At 40.4% G+C, this 23,563-nt stretch overlaps 2 protein-coding genes across 5 annotated transcripts; one reads left to right on the forward strand and one right to left on the reverse strand.

Moving 5' to 3' along the window:
• Positions 1–1,607: 1,607 nt before the first annotated feature.
• parp14rs1 (poly(ADP-ribose) polymerase family member 14-related sequence 1) lies at positions 1,608–15,976 on the reverse strand. Of its 3 annotated transcripts, none has more exons than XM_075479070.1 (17): positions 15,184–15,976; positions 14,988–15,088; positions 14,454–14,484; positions 10,863–11,144; positions 10,518–10,739; positions 8,143–10,385; positions 6,814–7,044; positions 6,409–6,630; positions 6,013–6,091; positions 5,610–5,759; positions 5,284–5,346; positions 4,914–5,090; positions 4,157–4,375; positions 3,456–4,067; positions 3,216–3,355; positions 2,844–3,018; positions 1,608–2,349 (listed from the first exon to the last, which is right to left on the reverse strand). In XM_075479070.1, exons 1-17 carry the CDS (start codon positions 15,356–15,358, stop codon positions 2,066–2,068), a joined length of 5,406 nt encoding a protein of 1,801 aa, XP_075335185.1. In that variant the 5' UTR covers positions 15,359–15,976; the 3' UTR covers positions 1,608–2,065. The 3 variants fall into 3 exon arrangements, with proteins under 3 accessions (XP_075335185.1, XP_075335184.1, XP_075335183.1); XM_075479069.1 differs by having other exon boundaries at positions 5,610–5,756; positions 10,863–11,147; XM_075479068.1 differs by having other exon boundaries at positions 10,863–11,147.
• parp9 (poly(ADP-ribose) polymerase family member 9) lies at positions 14,963–23,541 on the forward strand. 2 transcript variants are annotated; one of them, XM_075479072.1, is made up of 8 exons: positions 14,963–15,604; positions 17,618–18,514; positions 18,623–18,838; positions 19,088–19,303; positions 19,426–19,486; positions 21,469–21,941; positions 22,158–22,317; positions 22,446–23,541. In XM_075479072.1, exons 2-8 carry the CDS (start codon positions 17,633–17,635, stop codon positions 22,724–22,726), a joined length of 2,289 nt encoding a protein of 762 aa, XP_075335187.1. In that variant the 5' UTR covers positions 14,963–15,604; positions 17,618–17,632; the 3' UTR covers positions 22,727–23,541. The 2 variants fall into 2 exon arrangements, with proteins under 2 accessions (XP_075335187.1, XP_075335188.1); XM_075479073.1 differs by having other exon boundaries at positions 21,472–21,941.
• The last annotated feature ends 22 nt before the right edge of the window (positions 23,542–23,563 follow it).

Here is a 23,563-nt window from a genome sequence, read left to right on the forward strand (position 1 = left end):
GAGAAGAACATGTCAGCAGTCACTGTTAAAAAGCCTCTTTTAGGGATGAGCATCAAGTTAAAAAAAAAAAAATAAATGTTATTTCAAAAATATCAAATTGATATTTCATTGTAATCATGATTTGATACAAAAGCAACAACCATGAAAGGCGTCTTTGAAATACTGGAATGGGTTTCCCCATTTTCCATCTAATAATCATCATAATATAATTTAATTAACTATTTAAGGTATTTGTAGAAATTTTTTAGTTTAAAGGTCAAGGACGCAAACCTAAGATGGCTACCTGTGGGTTTGGATTCCTTAGATGCCCCTGCATCAAGAACCATCCTTCATCTTTAGGTTTTTTTTTTAGGGTGGCCGTGACTCAGTGGTTAGAGTCGGTCGTCCATTACCCGGGAAAGGTTGGCAGTTCGATTCCCACTCAAAAAGATTGGTGAAACTGACAGGGGTGTCAATCTCATGGCCGAGGTGAGCAAGGCACTGTACCCATGCTCCCCGGGCGCTGTGAATGGCTGCGCACTGTTTCAGTGCATCACATCTGTCTGAGTGTGTGACCCTGTACATGAATGTGTCAACAGGTGCCAGCCTGGATGGGTTCAAAGGGGAGGACAAATTTCGTGTGTATGCATTACAATAAATCTGATCTTAATCAACATTTGACATAACCAATTAATGCGTAATTACTGTTAGGAACCTTTTTAAAGCACTACAATATAGATTTACATTAAAAATACCATCCTAATACTTTACAATGGACAAAAGAAGCCTGATGTTAACCTTGTCACAACAATCCAGGTCTTTTTTCAAGAATGTGCTCCTATCCGGGCAAAGATGGCCTAGCCTGCCTACAGTCCTGACCTGTCCCCATCAGAGAATGTGTGGAGAATTTTGAAACACAAAATGCCACAACATATTTTTGCATAGCCTTTAGATTTGTTTGCAGGAAATTTGGGACAAGATAACAGCTTACATCCTTAATAATACATGTATTATCTTAATGGGATGAAAGGAATTTGAAATTTGAAGAAATTATACAAAATTCTGTTACAAAGAAACATCTTTAAACAGTAAGTTTCTGCATGAACTAAATCCCAGCTCATTTCATAAATAAACTGCTGTGACATAGGTTTAAAATGATCATAAATGAAGTTTAGAGGCTAAATCTAACCGAAGACATTGCTTCCATAGAGTGGAGGAAACTGGTCATCGAAATTGGCATCATGTTCAAACTGTGGTTAATATCCATACTTTTATAATTAAGGTTCAGAGATCGCATTGAGTATCTGATCTGAGCTTTTATGAGGCCATTTAGACACTCTTATACTGAAAGTTCACTCTGAGTAAGGCTAAGATTCTTCTCATGATTTAAGGCTGGACTATGCTTGAATATATGTATATTTTGCAGATTATGTTATGTAGACATGTTGTTCTTTTGTTTATTATTTTCATAATATATTTTTTCCTGAACATATACATTATGTAACTTACTTGGTAATGAAATTGGAATGTAAAGCAAGAAGTGAACTTTACTGCATGTGTTGCTCTATAGCAAAAAGTTGAGCTGGGGTGCGTCATTTGACATTGGATGCAAATAAACCAGTCAATACTTCAGTTTGTAAGTTTATTTCCAAGGCTTTTTTCTTTTACAGGAACAGCAGTCAGTTGTACATTCAAATCTGGAAATGATTGTTGATCTAATCTAATCACAGAAATGTTACGATCATCACATGATTCTTTTGGAACGGAGCAGGTAAGTCCCTGGAGTCATAGACATTCATGTTTAGTGCTATTATTCAGAGCAAAGGTAAACAAGTTGTCCTTTTGTTTTCTTTCCAATCACTGATTTCTGCTCACATAATCAAACTGTAAAGTGTTCACTGAGACATTTTCAAGGCACTACATGGGTCTGGCTACTAATAACTGACCCTTATTCAAGTTGAAAAGTTTAAAAGCTACTGACTTTAGATAAGATTCATGCACATTAATTATCTGGCAATAGCAAAAAGTCACCAAATAGTGTAAATCACTGCCAGCTTATCTTTTGTTACCACAGCACATGGCTGTGTCACTTGAATGTAATCAGGTATTCTGGATAGGCCTGGGTGTCATGGAAGATCACAAACATGTTTGGTTTGCCCATTTGATCCACAACGCTGTCGTATATTTCATTGGAGTTGCTCCCCTTGGTCGGTGGCGCAATCATGTTCGCTTGTCCGACGGCGAAGTCCCCCGTCAGCACACGGCACAGGTACATGAATTTATCCCCATTTTGGTTGGGCTTGGAGTATGTGTTATGGGCAGAGTAACTGGCATTGACGGCAAAATATGAGCCGTTGCCATAACAAGTAGCTGAAAATGGAACAACACGAGATTTAATAAGTTGATATGTGACAGACACAAAGTTTTTCATCATTTATTCATTCATCATCTACTTCTTTTTCAAATATATAATTAAAAATCAAATATTAAGATCTAACCATACTGTAAATATCAATAAAGCAAAAACAGCTGAATGTGATTCTTAGAACTGTTTGGACCACAAACGAATCATCTGGCTGTCATAAACAGTAAAAATATAATAAAGTAAGCGTATTCCCTCTGAGAAAGTTTAAGTAAGCCTACATCCACTTATTTAGAATAGGGCCATCAGGAGACTTTCAAAGCTCTCAGTAAGCAGTTATACGATACGACCAAAGCTGATTTAAAAACATATGTAATTGTGGCTTCAAAGACTCAAATCAAACTAGAGTCTGTATCTCTCACTCTGATTTCCCCACCATTCCCTGCCAGCTGTCTACCATCAACACCTTCACAGAAACAAAGCAACATCCCAAACGTCTCACCATTCTTTCCAGCATAACTCCTGTTGAAGCCGCGTTCATTAATGATAGGCACAGTGCTTTCGCAGGTGCCATGGAAGAGGCGTCTCTCGTTGTTCGGATGGCCATTCCTCACCTCCAACTCCTCCTTCTTGATCTGAAGACTTTTCCACATTACAGGGTTCTGGATCCTCTCGAGCTAAGATTTGTGAGAAAAACATTTTTGTGTATTCTGCTTTGGGTTCACGATCATTACTTATACACCTCTATCCATGAAATGTACTTCAAATAGTTAAAAATAACAAATATTACAAAGCTGACCAGGAAAACACTGTCAGCAAGCACTTCAAAATCAGTCTATACTATGTGATAACTAAAATATTACAAACATGTTACCTTGGTAATGGTTTGTGTAGTGCATGTGGCCTTGAATAGATTTTGTACTTCAGTGTACTCTGGTGTCCCAGCCTGGACTATGACAGCCAGACAGGTGGTGTTAGGTGGCATGAAATCCCAGGTATCGGGAACATCTCCACCTAGTGATAAAACAACCAAATAGTTGGCATTAACAGTTATGGCATCATTTTTCTTGGCTTGCGAAACCTCTGGTAAAATCCTCATCTATGTGTGAAATACCTTTTAGTTTGTCAATCCGCCTTATATGTAGGATCTGTCCTTGTCTGTCAGTGGCTAGTCTCTTTTGCATGTCCACAGTGTAATCAGTGCCCTGTACTGTAATCTTAACATCTTGTTGAGCTTTCTCCAGCGCTTGCTCCAGCAAGTAGTTGGTCATTCCGTCAAAACTCCGATACGGAAGCCCGTTCTGCTTATACTGCCAGTCTGCCACTGTGCCTGCCAGCTCCAATTTCTTCTTCAGCTCCTGCTCATCCCTCACCTTCCTCAGCACATCTTGAATCTCACGGTTGGCTTTCAGCACATCCTTGCTGACCCCTTCAATGATGATTGAGGCACTTTCGTTCTTGATCTCAGTCCATAGGTTCACCGCCATGTTCTTCTGGATATCAGAAATGTGCTGGCGGTCTGCAGTGGAGAGATTAAAGATGGCGTTGTCTGTAATGACAACTCTGTTTTGCTCATTGGATATCAGGTCAGTTATCCACTTCTTGGCTGAATCTACATTAGCCTGTGTGCCACCGCAGATGTGGAAGCATGTAGGGTCCACCTTGGCAGGGACAATGGTAAATTCCTCTTCCTGCTTCTTTTCTGTACTTTCACTGACAAAAAGTGCTGAAAGAACAAAGTGCAAGACCTACATTAGAATTTCACTTTACAACTGATAACTGATAAATGTGTCTCGATAGAGACTGCATATTTACATTTGATTTTGGAGCCAATATTTGTCCAGAACCCTGCTTTATCCTCCTGGTCAGTGGATGCCCTTTGGTGCATGCTGTTGTAGAAGTCGTTTAGCATCTGTGGCTGGAAAATAACTATCCGGATTGTTGTCAGAGTACAGGAAGTGTTTTGACTCAGCACATCAATCACTGCGTCCAACATGGAACCTGACACCAGTTTTGCCTGTGCATTTCCTTGACCTAAAAAGGTACAAGATGTTTAGTCAACAATCATACAAGAGATCTGAACTGAAACTATCTTAACTAATTCACAAATATCCCATCAACCGGAGGCTGAACTGATTATGTGCGAAGCGAAAACTTTCAATTCAATTCAATTCAGTTTTATTTATATAGAGCCAAATCACAACAAATGTCATCTCGAGGCACTTCAATGATACAGTCCAGTCCAAGCCAATTAGAGTCCAATTCATTGTAATCATAATCCCATTAAATCCAATCAATTAAATTCAAACTTAGTCCAATTCATACATAAAAAGCCAATTCAAATAACTATTTCCTACTTAAAGAAACCAACAGCGGTCCAATCTCCCGTCCTGAGCACTGGTCACTCTCCTAATCAACATCAAGTCAAATCCTCACTTCTTGCAATCTAAACATTAAAATTGCAAGAAGATGGACTTCAAAGCTTTATCCATGCAAGCAGTACCCTCTGATGAGCAAAGTTGAGCATGTGTTGCTTATTAACAAATTTCTGAAATCTGTTAGTTAGTCTCACCTGTGCCAATGGCAGGAAATGAGACTGAAGTGTGGGAGTTGTTGGAACACATTTGGAGGGCATCCTTCACAACCTTGTTGACTTTTACTGGGTCAGTCTGTCCGACCAGGTGGAGGATCTTCTTACACTGTAGGTTACCCGGTTTTGTCATTATCATGCCTGGGTTGGGTTCGGCTCCTACAGGTGTGGAGAGAGGACCTGAATGCTTTAAACCGTGACAACACTTCCTTTCTGGACAATCTTGTACAATGATGACAGACCTGGGTTGATTATCATGTTGGTGTCAATTTCACAGCAACTATAAATATTGTCACACTAAGATTAGGATCATCTTTGGATAACAGAGTCATAAAATGTAGGTTTTTCCTACCAAGGTTTCGAGACTCTTGTTCAACAGCTTGACCAGCTGCTTCCAGAATAGCCTTGGACACTCCTAACGAGGGAGAAATAAAACAACTATCAATTTAATTATGATAATGTGGATTATTTCTAAGATATTAACTATTCAAAAATGTTAAGTGATATTGTGGTCAAAAGCATTACATTGATATTTACCCATTGTTTTATCACCAACGATATGCTAATTTATCTATTTAAATCTAGGAATCTATAAGCAAATGTTTTCATATTCATAGATAAAATCTTGAATATAACTATATTGCATCATATGAATATATACGTTTTCCTATCATTTACCTGACTTGAGGGTAAATTTCTCATTTGAAGAGTTGACAATGACATCAGTGGTCTCCTTGGTTATGTCTCCTGTTAATACCTGGACAGTCACATTCCCCATTTTAGTCTCATGCATTCCTGAAGTGGAGACAACTTTGGAGAAGGGGCCTGCTGACAAAAGACATAAATAGAAAATAAAAAGTGAAAAACCGCTGTTGCGAAACACATTGAAAAAGATACTGTTGAGATGTTGTAGCTGATTAAAAAAAAACTAATGACATTTAGTTGTACCAGCAATAAATATGTAAAGAAACTGAAATACTTGCTTCCTCGATTGTACAATAGATTTATTAAGTGAATCATTACAGAATAGTATCACACTGTAATCGCGAATAAGAAATAGACTTAACACGGTGTTGCCTACCTGTACTCTGTGATGAAGATGTGGACAGCAAACCACCTGAGGCACTGGGGAACTTCCTATTAAATTTGTCGCTAAATTCCTGGAAACAAAATTTGACAGACATCCTAAAAATAAATCTTTAATAAATTTTACTCCTAAGCACACATTAAGAGATCAGTGCCGCTGCACATGACTGCATTGTGTTTTTTTTTTTTTGAACACTCAAACCTTTTACCAACAACAGACATTATGTATTTAGTAGAATGGAGTGCCAAGATGCTTCTAGAAGGCTCCTGAGTTACGCTCTGATGCATTTGATGGAATCATAAGCACTGATGAATAAAGCTGCAATTATATCCAGCAACCATGACACAACCGTGTTTGGTTCTTAGCTATTTTGATGTTTTCTTTTCTCACCTGAATAGTCTCAGCATCTCCAGGGTAAAGGACAATCTCAACCCTCTTCAGGTGCTTGGGTTGTCTTTGGCTGCTAAACTCTAAGATTTTATCCAACATCAAGGAAGCTACAAGGTCTTTTGGAAAGCTGAGGTTTCCAGTGCCAATGGCCGGGAAGGATATGGAGGCCACATGATTGTCTTCTGCCAATCCAAGGCAATCCTTGAAGATTCCACTTAAGATCTGCAAAACAAAGGATGAATAATATCCAAATGAAGCCTTTTTGAAAGGTGAAAACTATTATTTATGTAGAATATCTATAATATAAGTATAGAAATTGAAATGTTTTACAGAGAACACATTCAGATCTGTACCATACACCTGGTTATTTAACACATACATACATATACATATGTTATATTTCACCTTTTCAGCTGTGCCTTGGCTGTTGTCCCAGCTTGGAGCAATTACATGAAATACTTGTTTGCATTTCAGCTTGCAGCCATCAGTAACAATGACCTCTCCAGGTGTTCCGTTGGCATTCTGGCCATCTACCAGCTTCTGAAGCTTGGGTCCAGCTGCACCCAAGATGGCATTTGAAACTGCCCCTTTGTTCAGCGCGAGGTCTTCAGCGACAGTGTTTACTATTACCTCCGTCTGAAAATGTGGTAACAGATATATCATCATACAACATATTTTTAAAGTAGAAGAGAAGTTAAGAATCAGTGACAAAATATGTCAAGCCCCATGTATTCATCTAGTCTTGGAACACAGTCCATCCCCTCTATTACAGCTGAACACATGGACACTAGCTTATGTCCACAACTCTGAGCTGGCTGGTGTTACCAGGATAAAATTAACTTAACAATGTTTTGGGATACAGATGATACAGACCATGGCTGCAACATACATCTGCAGTCAAGGAGACATGAAGGTTTTCTATATGTAATGCAGGTTAATGGACAGGGGAAGGTTATTTGGAAATCATTCCTTATATTGCTTCCACATCGTCCTTCGGGTAGCGACTCACATCAGACGGTGATGGGGACAGTTAAAACGGCACAATGTCTGTTCAATAAACTGCCTACTGTTGCTTTTGCTTTGCTCAGCTCTTTGAACTACCTGTCCTTTTTTAAAAGGGAAAGAGTGTTCAGACTAGGGCTGAACGATATGGACAAAATTTCATATCTCGATATTCATGCCAGATATCTCGATATCGATACGATACGATATGACTACGGGTTCGGTGAATACCAAGCATTTTTCAGAAAAATAAAAACATCATAAAACAAAAGAGTGCAGTTTTATTGATTAATTTTTGCCAAGCACGACCTGCAAAACACCTTTCTGATGACGGTCAAAGATATGGAGTCAGCAGGTGATCTTAGTTTTATAGAAACAAACATTTACTCCTTCCAACTATAAAACTTGGCAGTAGTTTTTAGGTGGAAGCTACAGCACAGAAAGTATTTAACGCACCGCTCTCTGTGTGGCTCGGCATCTGTGTGGATGACTGACTCGAATATAAACTTTAAACATGAATACATGTAAAGTACGCCGATTAACTGCAGCACATCTGCCAGCAGCACGTTAAAGGCAGTTAGGAACAAAAGTGCTATCAGTTGGTTATTCTGAATAAATTGTGCCTCTTAATCTGTCATTAACAATGTAGTAGCAAAAATGTCTCGCAGCATGTATTTCCAGTGTGAGAGTTTAATTTCAGTGTCAAATCAAGTGAAGTAAAATGGAAATTACCTTGGCAGCCTCAATATTTCCTTTTGTAAGAACAACGTCCAAGCCCTCTCTGGTCTGCACACAGCACAAGCTGGGTTTGGATGCAACTTGCTTTACCAGAGGAGTCTTGCTAACTTTGGGGGGAGGAGACTGTTGAGAATGATTAACACCCTGATTTCCAAACTCCTGCCTGACAGTAGCCTCCATAGCCTTAACAACACCGTCATCATTGTCCACCAAATGGATCATCTTCAAGGTGTCGCACTTCTCATCACAGAACTCCTTCACTGCTTGGACCACGATGGTGGCGCACTGATTGAGGGGGAAACCTTGATTTCTGCTGATGGCAGGAAGAGCCACAGAAATGCAGCCATAATTTTCGGCAAGTTCCAAGCTTTCTTTGACAGCTCTTTTCAGCTGGGCCTGACTCCTCTTGGGTTTAAATGAATCAAACGTCGGTCCAACTGCATGGATGACTGTTTTGCAACAAAGCTGCCCGCCAGCTCCAGTTGCAACACAGTCTCCAGGTTTGAGATTTCCTCTTGAATGGATCATTTTGTCACATTCATCCTGCAACTGAGGGCCAGCAGCTTTCAAAAGTGCTCTTGCAAGGCCTGAATCGTGTTTCAAGTCTGAAGTAGAAGCATTGACAACTGCATCTACGGGGTAACTGCACATATCTGCCTTGCAAACTGCTACTTCCACGCCATCAGATGTCTGAACTTGGTATACAGGTTTTTGCACCTGTCCAAAGTCCAAATCATCTTGTCCACCACCAACAGCATCAACCAACTGGACCAGGCAACCAGTTTCATTCCTAAGTGAGTTCACATACATGGTTTCTTTGTGCAGGAAGAACTTCTTCACTCCAGGCTCAGGGAGTTTTAAAGTTTCAAAGAACACAGAAGAGATCGAGTCTTCAACCAAGGTCTTGCAATCTTTCACAGCAGCTCTCGATCCACTAAGGACGATGGCTTCCTTTCTGAAAGACAGCTGCACCTTGTCTTTCAGTTGCTTCAACCAAGATGTGTTGAGACTTTTAAGGTATTCAATGATGACATTTGCCTGGGCAGCAACGGTTTCTTCAACGTGAGCATTCTGTGTTAAAAAGTCATCCAGTTCACTGCTAACTTTTAAGACACTATCCTTGTGACCGGACACCACAACTTGTTGATTAGTGGTGCAGATCCGAATTCTTCTGCATGACTCACTATCGGCTTTCTCCCACTGAGTGACCAAGTGCTGCCACTCTGGCTTTTTCAGAACACCACTGTCTTCAACATTAATGTGCTGCGATACCAGCAGCTTACTCAGATGGTCTTGAGCTTCAATCAGGTCTTTGTCATAAACAGCAGCGAGCTGCACCCTGTGCACACTGATCTCTAATGCTGCATTTATGCCAGAAGACGTGAGGAGGGCATCTGTGAGCTCTTCCTGCTGTTCACGCTTCAACAAGTCAACAACAAACTTATCCACTTCTAAATTCTGCCGTTTCAATGCGTTCATTGCATCGTTTATAACTCTGCTTGCTGAAATGATCTCATCCACAAACCCAGTTACTTTAAAAACGGCAGTGACTTTGTCGTATGACATTCTGAGTTCTGGACATAGTTGGAGAATTTTATCCTGAAGACCATCTTGAGACAAGATGTGGAAAATTGATGGTGACACTTTGATCTCTTGGGTTTTACTCAGTTTCTGCCTCTGAAGCTTTCGCTCAATCTTGCTAAGCACTTCCAAAAGAGGTTTGTCTAATCTGTCGACATCATTCACTCGGCCGACCACAGATAAGACACCACTGGCTTTATCAGGCACTATAACCACGTCTTCCTTCAGTAGTGCCTGTCTGATCTCCTTTTCAGACTCATTCCATAGCTCTGACTCTAGCTTGAACTTCAAGGGTTTGAATTTGGACAAAAAATGTGCAAAAGCTGACTTTACAGTGTTTGCCCACTCTTTGATGAGGACTTTGGCATCCTTTTGCTTTAGCAGAGCAGGCATGGGGCTCAAGAGCACAGTGGACTGTTTGAGGTTTACGCTGCAGAAATGTTTTGCCAAGTCGCTACGGACAGACTCCGCTGCCACTTGATTGTTAGTTAGGTAGGTGCAGACGGCAGTATCAATGGGTTCAGAGATGGCCGCAGGAAGTTTTGGCGACGGTTTGTCTTTGCCATAGAGGGCTACTCCCAAAGACTTGTAGAATGGATAGACTCTGATTTGTTCCTGTTTGATGCAATGCTTCTTCTTCATGACTTTCTGTACCACTATGGAAAAGAAAACAATGAACCGTCACACTGTCTGCGGTTTTATAACGGTGATAATCAGATTGTACAACATCAAAACAAATATTCCACATTCACAACAAAAACATCCAAAATGAAGTCGCACTAACGTACCTTGCTGGTCTTTAAATGTAATGACAGCAGACTGCTCCGCTTCATCAAGTGCGAATTGTTCCACATCGCCTTCATGATCAAAGTAGAGCTGAAGTAGGTCTGCATTAACATTTTGAATGTCTTCAACAACTATTTGCTCTGTGACTTCGAGAGGTCGGATCGATAATTTCTTCTTTGTGAACATCCTGTTCTCAGGGCATCTTGCTATGAAGTCAGTGTTTTCTATGAAATGTTAAGAAGGCAAAGCATCTCAGGGAAAGTTTGATTATTTTTAAAAGCAAACTTTAAGTTGAGCTTTTTGGAGCTATCATTGTACACACAAACAAACACAGATTAACTGGGTACCTTTTTCACTCTGAAAAGTCACAACGGCTAATGACATGTCAGGAATGACTTCCAAAACAAAGTCCTGGGACCCAGACGAAGAGCTGAGATCCTTTAAAACGTTCTCCACCAACATCTCCAAGAACTCCTGGCTTGCATTCTCTGGAATATTCTCTAAAACAGCTGAGGTAGAACACAGCTCCTCGTCTGCTACATGACCATCACTGCTGGTTGTTTGGGTCTGATCTTTATCTGCAGGCCTCTGTTCATCAGAACTTGACAGTTTGTTGGTCTCTGCAACATCTGCTGTTTATGAGAAGTGAGAGCTAAATGAGTGAATGGTCATACTGCGATGACAGATATTCTAGCACAGAACAGTCAACCACAAATGAAATGTGTAATTGTGACAAGACCAACTTATTAACGATGTAGTCTAATGAAAAACTCCTTCTGCAGCCCCTCCTGCACACTAACACAGCAGTGAATTCTTACTTGTTAGTGTTTTTTTCTAGTAATACTTAGCTGAAAGGTGTTTTTTTTTTATTATGTGTAGTGTATGGCCTCTTCATATCTAGGCTAAAAACCGACTTATTTAGGATTGCTTTAATACCCAGTAGTATGATGACACTTATCACTTATCACTAGACACTTATCTTATTCGATTTTGTTGTATTTTATTGCTTTCACTGTTCTTTTATTGTTTTTGTTTGTTTTTACTTATTCTTCTCTTTATTTATTACCTACTGTAAAGCACTTTGGTCAGGGTTCCTACAGGTTTCTTCAAGTCAAATTTAAGTCTTTGTAAGACCTTTTTAAGACCATTTATAAAAAATAATACCTATTTCACAGACCTACCGGCAAAGAAATTATTCTTTTTTTTTTTAAATTTGTTAATTTATTTCTCAAACAAATGAAAGTGTGGACTGTGTAAAGCATTGATGAAACATTGCAGCATAGTAGTAGAAAACGCTACAACACCACAGCATAGACACAGACCACAGACAACAAGCCAAACAGAGGTGTGAAAAATCAAAGAAAATTTCAGCAGAAAAGTTTAACTGACACAGTTAAAGTAATACTATGTAACATTTCTACCTTAAAATAACAGCTTGAAAAAAATTGTGCGGCTAGAATGAGTTTTAATATTACGATTGGCCTGTCTCCTATGCCCTTCGGGGGTCTGAGTTGGAAAAACTGCGCTATGTAACTTTGCTGGACCGGCCCGGGAGCTGAGCGGAAGTACTTCGACTTGCTTTCTGGCACACCTAACGCAAAAACAAATAGACCCCTCTCCTCTCTAGGGGGAGCTCCATAGTGGGCTTTTTGAGAAGTTACATTGTAGTTGTTTTTTAACATTGGTTATGTTAGCTAGCTACTTATTCCATGCTGGGAATATGGGGAGTAGAGAGAACTATAAACAATGAAAATCAACTAAAAAAATATTAATAATAAATTAAATTAAAGATCACAGTCAATGCCTATGCTCTGATATCTGGACTGAACCTGTCCCTCGTCCCAGAAGCGGACATGCACATTCAGCTGTTTGTTTTTTGTCGTTTCGTTGAGGCTCTCATCGAACATAAGAACGAACGGTGATTTGTTTACCTTGGACACCAGTTCCTCTTTAATATACACAGCTAAACCAAACTTGGCTATGTACGCCGTTTTGTCGGGAACACAAGTAATTGTGGCAGCGATGTCGGAATCGGGGAACATGCATTTAAAGTGTTAGTTCGCCATTTTGCACATTAAGCCCTGTTTGGGGGTATTCTGGGATGAGTTAGAGATGTTCTGATCACAATTTGGACATTTGGTGCTGAACGGAGCATAGGTATCCACTGCTGCAGCCCCCCCACCTTTGCATTGAGTCAATGACCACTCAAGCAAACAATCATAAAACGGCATTAAACTTTCGTTTGCTGAGACATGAAACTCACCGCGTGGTCTGTGGTGGACAGCGATACATTGGCCCACACGGTGAGTTCCATGTCTTTTCAAACGAAAGTTTAATGCCGTTTTATGATTGTTTGCTTGAGTGGTCATTGACTCAATGCAAAGGTGGGGGGGCTGCAGCAGTGGATACCTAAATGCTCCGTTCAGCACCAAATGTCCAAATTGTGATCAGAACATCTATAATTCACCCCAGACTACCTAAAAACAGGGCTTAATGTGCAAAATGGCGAACTAACCTCTTAAACAACTCTGAAATACCCTCGTTTCCATTATATGAGTGGCGTTTGGCGATTGTGTTAAGAGTCCACAACACCTCTGCTTTCATGGTTGGTGTGGACCCAAAAGCTGTTCGCAGATCTACTCTAGTTGCGGTGACGGTCGTAACTGGAGGGGCTGTACTAGCAGTTAACGTTATCTGCTAGCTCGGATACATTAATAGCTAACTGGCTAGCGTTGGCCGGTTGAAACACCTCGGCGATGGAAGGAGTTTGATCCTTCGTTTTGATATTATTCATGTGATTGGAGGACTTGGTGTGAGACTCTAAAGCATTCAAGCCCATGGTACCAAGCTGAATCCTCTTTTTGCACACTGTGCAAAAAGCCTCGTATACATTATTGTCCACTGGTTTTAACCAGTGACAAAATGATTCTTTCTCGCGCCACGCTTCATTAAATTTACATTACCCCATAATCCCAGCAAGAAATGGGAAGCAAGGAAACGCAAACAAATGTTAAAAAACGGCTTAAGTTAAACTTTTTTGTTTTCTGCAGAGATTTGCCTTGATTTTTCACGCTTCTGCTTGGCTTGTTGCTGTGGTCTGTGTCAGTGCTGTAGCAATGTGACGTGCTCGGACCCGGGGCAGAGCGGTAGGGGCAGCGTTGCGTTCTCAATGATTGGTTCCGCCACTCTTCATTTAGGCTACATTATTTAGGCTTTTCAAAATAATAGTAGCCTAGTTGACAAATGAAACGTTTGAGGAGAATGCGATACGGAGAAGTTACTGCACAAATTTTGAGACCCAGATGTCAAAATTCAAGACTTTTTCAAGTCTTTTTAAGCTATTATTTCCAAATTCATAAATTCAATGCTTTTAAGACTTTTTAAGACCCCGCGGGAACCCTGTTGGTACATCGTAATGATTGTTTGTAAAGGGCTGTATAAATAAAATACATTTACATTAGTGTGTCCAAAACAAGACAAAAAAGTTCATCGAACTTTTTAAAGCCCAATAAAAACATGCATCTTTATAGCCCCACGTTGGCACAGTGATTTAGACATCTCCTCTATGTGGCTGAAGCAGTGAGACATCCACGAGCTGTGGTCATTTATTTTCATGTGATACACTGCCCAAATATACTAGCAAAACAATAATGGAGGGAAAACAGAAGAAGCACATTTCGAATGAGACAAAACTGAAAATAAATACATTTAAAAAAGGAAATGTTCTCTTTTTCCTGTCAAAATACTTGACGTAAAAAAAAAACAGGACAAGGAATCATGGATTAAACTTTCTTATTACGTATACTCTGTTGTAATTTTAAGTAACATAAACTATCTTCAAGGTGTGCAATGGGTGAATAAAACTTTACATTTTATTTGTAAAAATCCAGGACAACAGGCACACCAAAGAGAATGTGTTGGTGTTACTTTGTACTTACCCTTCTTGTTTTCTTGATCAGATGGAGCTTCCTAAATGGGATTAAAAAAGAAGAAGAAATCTTTGTTTTCAAAAGGAATTCAGTCACGCAAATGATCAGATCTGTGTCAGGAAAATAACACCCAATAATTCTCAATTTGCATTGTGGTTTCGAACTCTGTAATATCGAAACAGAAGAACAGATACCACAGTAGGCAGCAGTGCCTCAGATTTAGAATTAGTCACGTGACTTCCAGGAAACTGCAAGCACTAACAGGGCGTGCTCTTCTTTATTTATTATTTTATTTAGTTTCAAAGCTAAGATGTTCAATGCCCCACCCCACAGCAAACAGATACTAATTATGTCATGTGAGAACAGGAAAGCAACTTAATCTTCCTGAAAATGACCGATGTGACACTCGTCTCAGTTTAAAATGCAGGCACATTAGGAGTTACTCCAAAGCATAAACTACTGGGTGCATTGTTTACGAAATGACACCAACCAACTCTAGCACCATAGAGTGCACAACCACTGAGCCTGATGTCGTGCACGCACCTGTGTCGTTTTCTTCTCCGGAGGAAGACGAACTGTCATCTTCAACACACCTTTCTCCAAATTTATCTGATGCTCCTTTTTCGCTAAAACATTTTTTTGGTCTATGAGAGAAAAGACAGACATTACAACACCCTCAATTAGGAAGTGTAGTGGTGGGGAACGGACCGCCACTGTTCGGTAACCTGTCCGAACTCACCCTCTTCTCTGAGGAAGCGCAGCGCCGCCGTCCCGCTGCCACTCGCATAGTCCACCTCACAGTCGCCTCCGTTCGATTTCTTACTTTGAAAGTATTTCACCAACTTGTTTTTTAATCTCGGTATATTATTTTCTTCGAACTCCACGGACAGAGCAAACGAGTACGCGTTGGCCATCGTTCACGAAACCCCGTCTGACTGACGACACTTTCACTTTTGTTTCTCAGGAACTGAGAGGCTGACTTCTCATTGGCGTTGCTGTTGTTTTTCAGCCTTGGGGTTTGGACGTGTTATCTTGAGTTATACAAAAGGATCATTAACTCAAACTTGGCTCGCATTCAGGCAGTTTGGAAAGGACCACACCCGGTCCGTTTTGTCCTTTTGCTTTCTGTTTTTCACTCGGTACTTTCCAGACCGAAGCGGGTGAGTGTCTCGTTTTTGTAAACTCTTTTCTGAACTCTGAATGGAAACTCAGCATGAAATGAAAACGGAATTATCCGTCTTATATCTCAATTGTTAACATAAAGCGTCGTGTTTTGTTGTCTCGTGCTCGCTCGGGTATCCGCTTTTGATAACCAAGGTAAGAGGTTTTTTAAAAAAAATGGCGAACAAGTTAGAGAAGAGTGAAGCTGTCGGCTGACTGTAAACTTGCTGCTATCTTCCTTTCACCATTTCACACGGGTTTTAAATTCACTTGCGCGCGTGCATGCATGCGATGTGCACTTTAGTGTACAAATAGAGCATGAAAATGCGAACAGGAATACGAACGAAATATGAACAGGTTTGCGTATTAAAACTTGATATTTCTCTAATAGTAAGAAAGGACAACGTCGCAGTATAAGTGCACCTTCACACAACTGCTGTAAGCTTATGGCTCAGCTTGTTTGTGGGCAGGGCAATAGTTTCTGTGGCATAATATTTCAACTTGTTTGTCTCTGCCTCCCTCTACTGGACTGGAAAGGGAAACGTACTGAAGGTCGCTTTTAAGCCAGTGAAGTTATTTTCCAGGCAGCATTTTGGTAGAACATTTTTAGGACAGGTGTCGTGCCAAAAAGGGATTATCTGTCAGAATCTGATTTCCGGCCGCGGGAGCGCGCACAGCAGCCCGTTGAGCGGTAGCGCAAAACCGTCTGCTTTTCTCTGGATTAAGCGGTCATAATGTGCAGATGCACAACTGCATTATAATGTAGAAGACCTAATTATAGCTTCGAAAGTTTGACGTTGATCACGTAACGGCAATTACGTGATAGACATGTCTCTGTGCTTGGTATGTCTGATGACTTTGTGTAGTCTTTGGAAATTAGACTGTAATGAATATGATTTAGGCTATTGGTGGGATTTCAATAAAGATCTGATAACTTTTGCAACGATCCTCGTGACTGCATTGTTTTTTATCTGATCTGGGCCCTTCATAGTATTTGCTTCCCATGTTTGGATGTGTTAATGCAGTTTTCAATCAGTTTTCACCTGCTACCAAAAACTGATTGACAGGCGAAAATGCCCATTTTGTGTTGTAATGGTCCTTTAAAAGAATTCCAAGCTGTCCCGTGAGCTCCGGTGTTTATATTATGAAGCCTATGAATGAGATTAAGTCATCTTTAGGCAGAAGTCACATTTCATTAACGGTATTTGGCCTTCAATCAATTTTTGGCAGGTGAAAATGCCTATTTTTTGTTGTAATGGTCCTTTAAAAGAATTCCAAGTTGTCCTGTGAGCTCAAATCTTTATATCATGAAGCTTTTGAATGAGATCAAGTCATATTTAGGCCGAAATCACCTTTCATTAACTGTATTTGGCCTTCAATCAGTTTTTGGCAGGTGAAAACTGATTGAAAACTGCAAAACACATCCAAACATGGGAAGCAAATACTATGAATACAGATCAGATAAATAAACAATGCAGTCACGAGGATCGTTGCAAAAGTTTTAATATCTTTATTGAAAACCCACCAATAGCCTAAATCATATTCATTACAGTCTAATTCCCAAAGACAGGGCTACACAAAGTCATCAGACATACCAAGCACTGAGATTCTGGCAGACAATCACTTTTTGGTACGACACCGGCTCACCAATCAGTTTTGAACAACAGGGGTCGTATGCTGTGCAGGGGACAGTTTATGTGGAATGATCCTGATTTGGTGAATTTGTGTGTGTGTGTGTGTGTGTGTGTGTGTGTATCTTGCCAGTTCACCCTTCCTGGTTTTGATTTGTGAACAGAATCGATAATCTTCTAGTTTGACTGATGACTCTCCTGCAGTTACAACTTGATAACCTAAGAAACCGATCCGCCTTAACCTACAGTCTGAAGTATTTCTTCAGCTCGGAGTATTCAGTAGTTTGTAAACATGGTATCATTCTTTCTCACCTTGTGTTTCTTGCTCTACTGGTAAACTCGTGCATAACATTTGAGCTTTGCTGTGTGATGTTTCCACAGGTCCGTCAAGAAACCATGGCCAGTAAATCAGACTTTCCTGTTCCCAGATCTTCAGTAAACATTGTAAAAGAATATAGAGCTGCGCTCAGTGATATCCTTAACACCAAATTCGGATGTGTGGCCACCTTCGATGGTGTGGATTTTGAGAGCGAGCTGAACGTTGCAAAGCACGGAGGGCCAGCTATTGTCCCGGAGAGAAGAGTTGGTGTCACTCTGCCTTCAGGGGTTCAGGTATCTGTGTGGAAGGGTGATCTCACCAGTTTCTCTGTGGATGCTGTCGTGAATGCTGCTAATATTAGACTTGAGCACCTTGGAGGCCTTGCTCAAGCTCTGTCTTCAGCTGGTGGCCCTAAAATCCAAAGAGAGAGTGGTGACTATGTCTACAGGCATGGTCCTCTGACAACAGGAGACGCAGTTGTTTTTGATGCAGGGTTACTACCATGCAAAAAGATAATCCATGCTGTGGGTCCAGAGCTACCACACTATCCTAGCACTCATGATGTGTTTAAAGCTGAACCATTGTTGCAGAAAGTAATTTGTAGCATTCTCGACAGAGTTAAAGAACAGCATCTTTCAACTGTTGCCATTCCTGCTATAAGCTCTGGATTGTTCAACTACCCCCGGTCAGAATGTGCAAAAACCATAGTTTCAACTGTGAAACAGTACTATGAATATGTTCAGCATGGGCATCGTCCCAAAGAGATCTTCCTTATGAACAACGACGAGCCCACTGTCAAGGAAATGGAGGGAGCGTTCCATCACATATTTGCCCCCTCCACAATGACATACAGCCAGGCAACAGCAAAGAACACCAGAAGTGCTACCAAAACATCACCTACCATTCAGGTTGCAAATGTCCGTGTGACACTGAAGAAGGATAAAATTGAAGAACAACGAGTAAGAATCCGAACATACATAAATGTTTATTTTATGTTGACAGGTGTTTCAAGTCCTGTAACTATTCGTTTAGTTTTATACTTCCTGTCTTTTTTTGTGCTCTTACAGACAGATGTTATCGTAAACACTGCATCACCAAACAGAAATCTGAGAGAGGGTGAAATTTCCAAAGCTATATCGATGAAAGCTGGTGAAGGAATGCAGAAAGAAATGTACAGTGCCCACTCAACGGGGAATATCGTCATCACAAAAGGGTACAAACTGAACTGTAGTGAGGTGTATCACACTCTCTGCATGAGCAAAGACCAACCTGCAGCACATCAGGTAGAGTACGAGTCTGTAATCATGAGGCATTTCAGTTAGTAAAAGTGTGTTGTCTGATGTATTTAAAACTAAAGAAATCATATTTAGTTTTGTTTTTTTTAATCTCACAATTGCATTTGAGCAGATTGAAAGAGTAATGTCCACATTTTCCTCGTTGTGTTGCCATAGATGATTGTAAGGATGCTTTTTGAAAATCCCATAAACTGCTGTAGGATGTCTATCAATCTTTGTGTTTTTCTATCATTACAGTTTCTTTTCACTTCAGTATTTGAATGCTTATGCATGGCAGCTGCGAATCACCGCAACTCAATCGCCTTTCCTGCAATCGGCACTGGAAACCTCGGGTTCTCAAAAAAAGAAGTTGCCAGGATGATGCTGGATGCGGTGCACAACTTCACTCAGACTCATCAAACGAAGATGGACGTTTACTTCATCATATTTCCTTCTGACCGTGAAACATTTCAGGTTCTATTTAAAAAACAAATCATTTTCTTATGCTTTATATCGTGTGTATTATGTACTCCCTGCTGAAAAATGTTGACCAGGTTTGTCCAGTTATGTTGCCAATGCTCTTCTTCTGTTTCCAGGCTTTTGAGGAACAAATGAGATCATACCAGCCAAGTGCATCACACTCCAGCTTTGCACCAGGTAACAACGAAATATCTACACCGAAAATATTTCAACTAATATTCATTAGGGCGGTATGATGATGTAACTCTCCCGCTTGAGCTAGTCATCATTTTTCCTTGGAACTCCATTATGATGGTCTTTAATCACAGAGAAACTTTTCATTATGACTCAACAAATCTCAACATATTTTAAGATGTCGCCATTGTTGGAGACAAAGGAATGCAGAACAGTGTGGACCAGAAAAGCTTAACTGTCTTAAACTAGTTTTAAGCTGACAAGCTCTGTTTTGGGCAGTTGTACCTAAGAAGTTAGAGAAACCAACCGTAACTCTTAAAGGTGGGGTTTGTGATGTTTTCTGGAGCATTTTTTTTTCATATTGTTTGAAAACCTCCTCACGACCTCATTGCACCCACTAAAATAGAATGTTTGGGAAAAAATGTATCTTTTAGTCCATTGTAGAGGGTGTAGCAAGAGGAAATGTCTGACCAATAGCAGTAATGATGAGAGTTACTTCTATTGGATTCTGACATGCCAATCAACCTTCAGCCCCCCTCGCCCCTCCCCCCTGCGCGTTCACAGACTCGTGACTCGTTCATGTGTTTTGAAGGCGTGGTTTCGAGGGGTGGGCTGAAGGGAGAGGCAAGGTTGTGTATTTTCAAAAATATAGCTTGCAGGAACCGTTTTTCAAAGATCTCAGACCCCACCTTTAAATAGGAACATTTCTGATATAATTAACTGCCCCAAATCACATGTCGTGAAGTGTTCTTGGACAAGTTAGTGAACCCCAGATTTCCTCTCAGTGTGTTCTGCTGCCATATTCATGTAATGTACTTTGAACAATGAAAACTGCTTTGGGCAGTCAAACTGGGCAGTTTGATATGTGTTCATTGTGCATTAAGTCTGATATGCAAAAACATGGAAAATCCCCTGAGAATTCCTGGAAAATTAGCAAGGAACCTTTTTTTAAAAAAAAAAAAGCTTCTCAGTTAACTGTATAAAAACATAGAATAATAAGTGAGGAGCAGAACACTGTCAAACTAATGAAGGGCAGGAATTCTAACGGTTACTATAATTGAATTGATGAAAAACCCTAATTCCAAAAAAGTTGAGACACTGTAAAATAGAGATAAAAAAATTTAACCTTGTGCTGTCCAGCATCATGGCAAGCAGAATAGTAATCTGATTACCATGTTGTGACAAACACATTTACTTTGTTATTATTGGTTTATGAATATAAAGCTCCCCTCGATGCCCAAGTACTGCTTATTTATTCCCTTTTTGTTAAAATACTTTGTACATATTAATGCCGAACCGGACAGGGGGACACGGAAGAGGGAGAACAAAGAAAAAGAAAGGGAAAACAAGACAGAGATACAAAGAAAGGATAGGAGAATATTATCAGAAAAACAAGACAAATCCAGATAACCCGCTGCTACATTTGTAGAAGGACTAAACATAAAACATCCTACGGCCTCTGTGGGCAGCACCTGCAGGAAGACAAACGGAGGGGGAAAAAAAAAAAACAGCAACAACATCAGCAGCAGCAAGCAGGTGGAACATAACTGTGGATACTGCTGATTTGAAACCAAAGCAGTCGTCCTGCAAAATATATGGTACAGGCCTCAAATGAATTGTGCTCAATAATGGATGCAGAGGGCCACTGCCAAATCCCCAGGTCAATATCATGACTCGGTAAAAAAAAATAGCTCCTTAGAGAGCCAGAGACTTTCAGAAGTAAAGATGGGCAATCTGTCAAAAAAAAACTGCGTCTGAAAGTCGAGCAGTTTCAGAAAAATGTTCCTTAGTTTAAAATAGTGAAGACTGAATATTCCAACATCTACAGTGCGTAACATCAGCAAGATTCTGACATCTCTGTGCACATGGGGCATACCTGAAAATGAATACTGGCTGAAAAATAATTTCCATTTTACACAGCGTCCCAACATTTTTGAAGCTGAGGTTGTACTGCAGCAATGATTTTGAGCTCGTGTCTTTTCCAGCAGCAGCAGTGGACAGAAGTGACATCCACAGCAGCAGAGGTTCAACTCCACGCATCAGCCTGTGTGGCCCCTCCAGGGAATCAACTGCTGAGGCTGAGAAATGGCTCACTGACCTCTTCGCCTCCTCCAGCTTTGATATCCACAACAACCTCATCCTGCACTGGGGTGAGGAAGAACATCAGCAGCTGTCTCGTTTAACCAAAGGAGGGGTTTCCATTGAAGAGTTTTTCACTCAAGGCCACGCATGCGTAACGGTGAAGGGGTTTTCAAGAGGAGAGGCTGCTGATGCTGTGCTGCAGGTAGAGGCCATGCTCTGCAACATCCAGAGGGAGCTTATCTCAGAGGGAGAAAGGGAAATTAGTATGCTCTCAGATACAAAAGTGTCCTCTGAACGACTGACTGTTGATCACTCAAGACCGGACTTCACAGACCGAGTACCTACCTTTAAAAAACAGAACCTGAGGATATTAAAGGTACAGTGTGGGTAAATATTGCATGTCACTGTGAAGCTTTAGTCATGTGATTGATTGTACATTTGGATTTCACATGTATAAATGCAGTACTTTCTCAAAATGATATACTAGTGTACTGATTAGTTTTAAATTCTGTGTAGGGATCCACTGCAGGCATCTTTTTTTTTTTTTTTTGTTTACTGCTGCTCAACCAGTAAAGCCTTTTCTTTTTTTTAGGTGGAAAAAGTGAAGAACCCTGCGCTACAGGTGCTGTTTGACCTCAAGAAGGATCAGCTGCACTGCTCTGCTACTCAGACAATGTTTCAACTTATACCAGCACAATTCTGTGAGATGATCAGCCGCATTGGATTCCATGCAGAGTGCGCACCACCTGAAGGTAGGATAATACTCACAAAAAACTATTCCTGACTTGTCTCATATGTAGAGTTACAGCCTGACAGATTCATCCGGACTGGAAAGGATGCAACAAAGCCTCTGTTTTTTTTCTTCTTCTCCTGGTAATAGACCCAGCTTATGGTGAGGGCATCTATTTTGCTCACACATTAAAGAGGGCCATGGATCTGTGGAGGCAGAAAAAAGAAGAATACCTGTACTTTGTGGAGGCAGAGGTGCTGATGGGAAACGCCACTCCTGGTAAACGGGGGCTCATTCTGCCTCCTCCTGTGGGCTCAGACGCCGACGTCCTCTACGACAGCGTGACCGGAGGAGGTGACATCTCTGTCATTTTTAGTGGATACCAGGCTCTGCCTAAGTACATCATCACCTGTAAGAGGCGTGATGAGTGACGTGTGTCCTTGGGGGATTTTTTTTTAGCTAAAGCCTTAGTTTCTCCTTAAACAAGCTTAAATATCCCCTTGATCAAATGTAATTGCAAAATTGGTTGTCTGTTTGGATTATCTGAAAAAGAAACATCAAGAATTCTTGAAATTACATTTTCACGTCCTCCCACATTAAATTTGATGTTTTTTGTTGTCTTATACCCATCTAAGAAATGGTCTTAGTGCACGTAAAAAAAAAAAAACATGCTCAACATTTAAAATTTTAGAAATTTTAGTGAATGTTGTTAGAAACCACTGAAGTAGCACAGTGGAACTGCTGCTGCTGTCAGGCTTGGTTTTCTTATCTCTGAACATTACATAAATTCATCTTGAGAACCAGGACATCTCATCGCAGTTGAGTTTTTTGTTTTGTTTTATAATATAGTTTCAGTATGATTATTCCTTCATTTTTTTCTGTATGATTTCTTTTTGGGTAGTTGTATACAAGTATGTAACACGAGGTATAGCATAACCCTTTGTATACCAAGCAAAGATTTAACTTCAGATTGAATGATTTATTTTGCTCTAGGCACAGGATGATTCTTTTTACTTTGGTCAGGGAACTTTAAAGTGATGTAAAACTGGTTTAAGATTGCTACAGGTAAGTTTATGGCATGGCATATAACAGCTTTGGTGTAAAGGTAGGCGCATTACAGCACAATGGCAATAATTTGTGAGGATTGTAACCAAATTGTGTTCCTGGTGTCGATGTCTATATCGAAGAAAATATCATACCCAGTTGTAAGTTACAACACAACTAAATAAAATGTTTGTTGAAACAAGCAACGGAGCTGTGTCCAGCGT

The sequence above is a fragment of the Odontesthes bonariensis genome, chromosome 12 (genome assembly GCF_027942865.1).
Source record: "Odontesthes bonariensis isolate fOdoBon6 chromosome 12, fOdoBon6.hap1, whole genome shotgun sequence".
NCBI lineage: Eukaryota > Metazoa > Chordata > Actinopteri > Atheriniformes > Atherinopsidae > Odontesthes > Odontesthes bonariensis.

Coding starts and splice junctions, on each gene's coding strand:
- parp14rs1 (XM_075479068.1), bottom strand. CDS start 15,358: ATGGCCAACGCGTACTCGTTTGCTCTGTCCGTGGAGTTCGAAGAAAAT. Junction 6,631..6,813: donor GCCAAGGCACAGCTGAAAAG/GTGAAATATAAC, acceptor TTTGTTTTGCAG/ATCTTAAGTGGAATCTTCAA. Junction 5,760..6,012: donor ATCTTCATCACAGAGTACAG/GTAGGCAACACC, acceptor GTCTTTTGTCAG/CAGGCCCCTTCTCCAAAGTT.
- parp9 (XM_075479072.1), top strand. CDS start 17,633: ATGGCCAGTAAATCAGACTTTCCTGTTCCCAGATCTTCAGTAAACATT. Junction 18,515..18,622: donor ATAAAATTGAAGAACAACGA/GTAAGAATCCGA, acceptor GTGCTCTTACAG/ACAGATGTTATCGTAAACAC. Junction 22,318..22,445: donor AGAGTGCGCACCACCTGAAG/GTAGGATAATAC, acceptor TCCTGGTAATAG/ACCCAGCTTATGGTGAGGGC.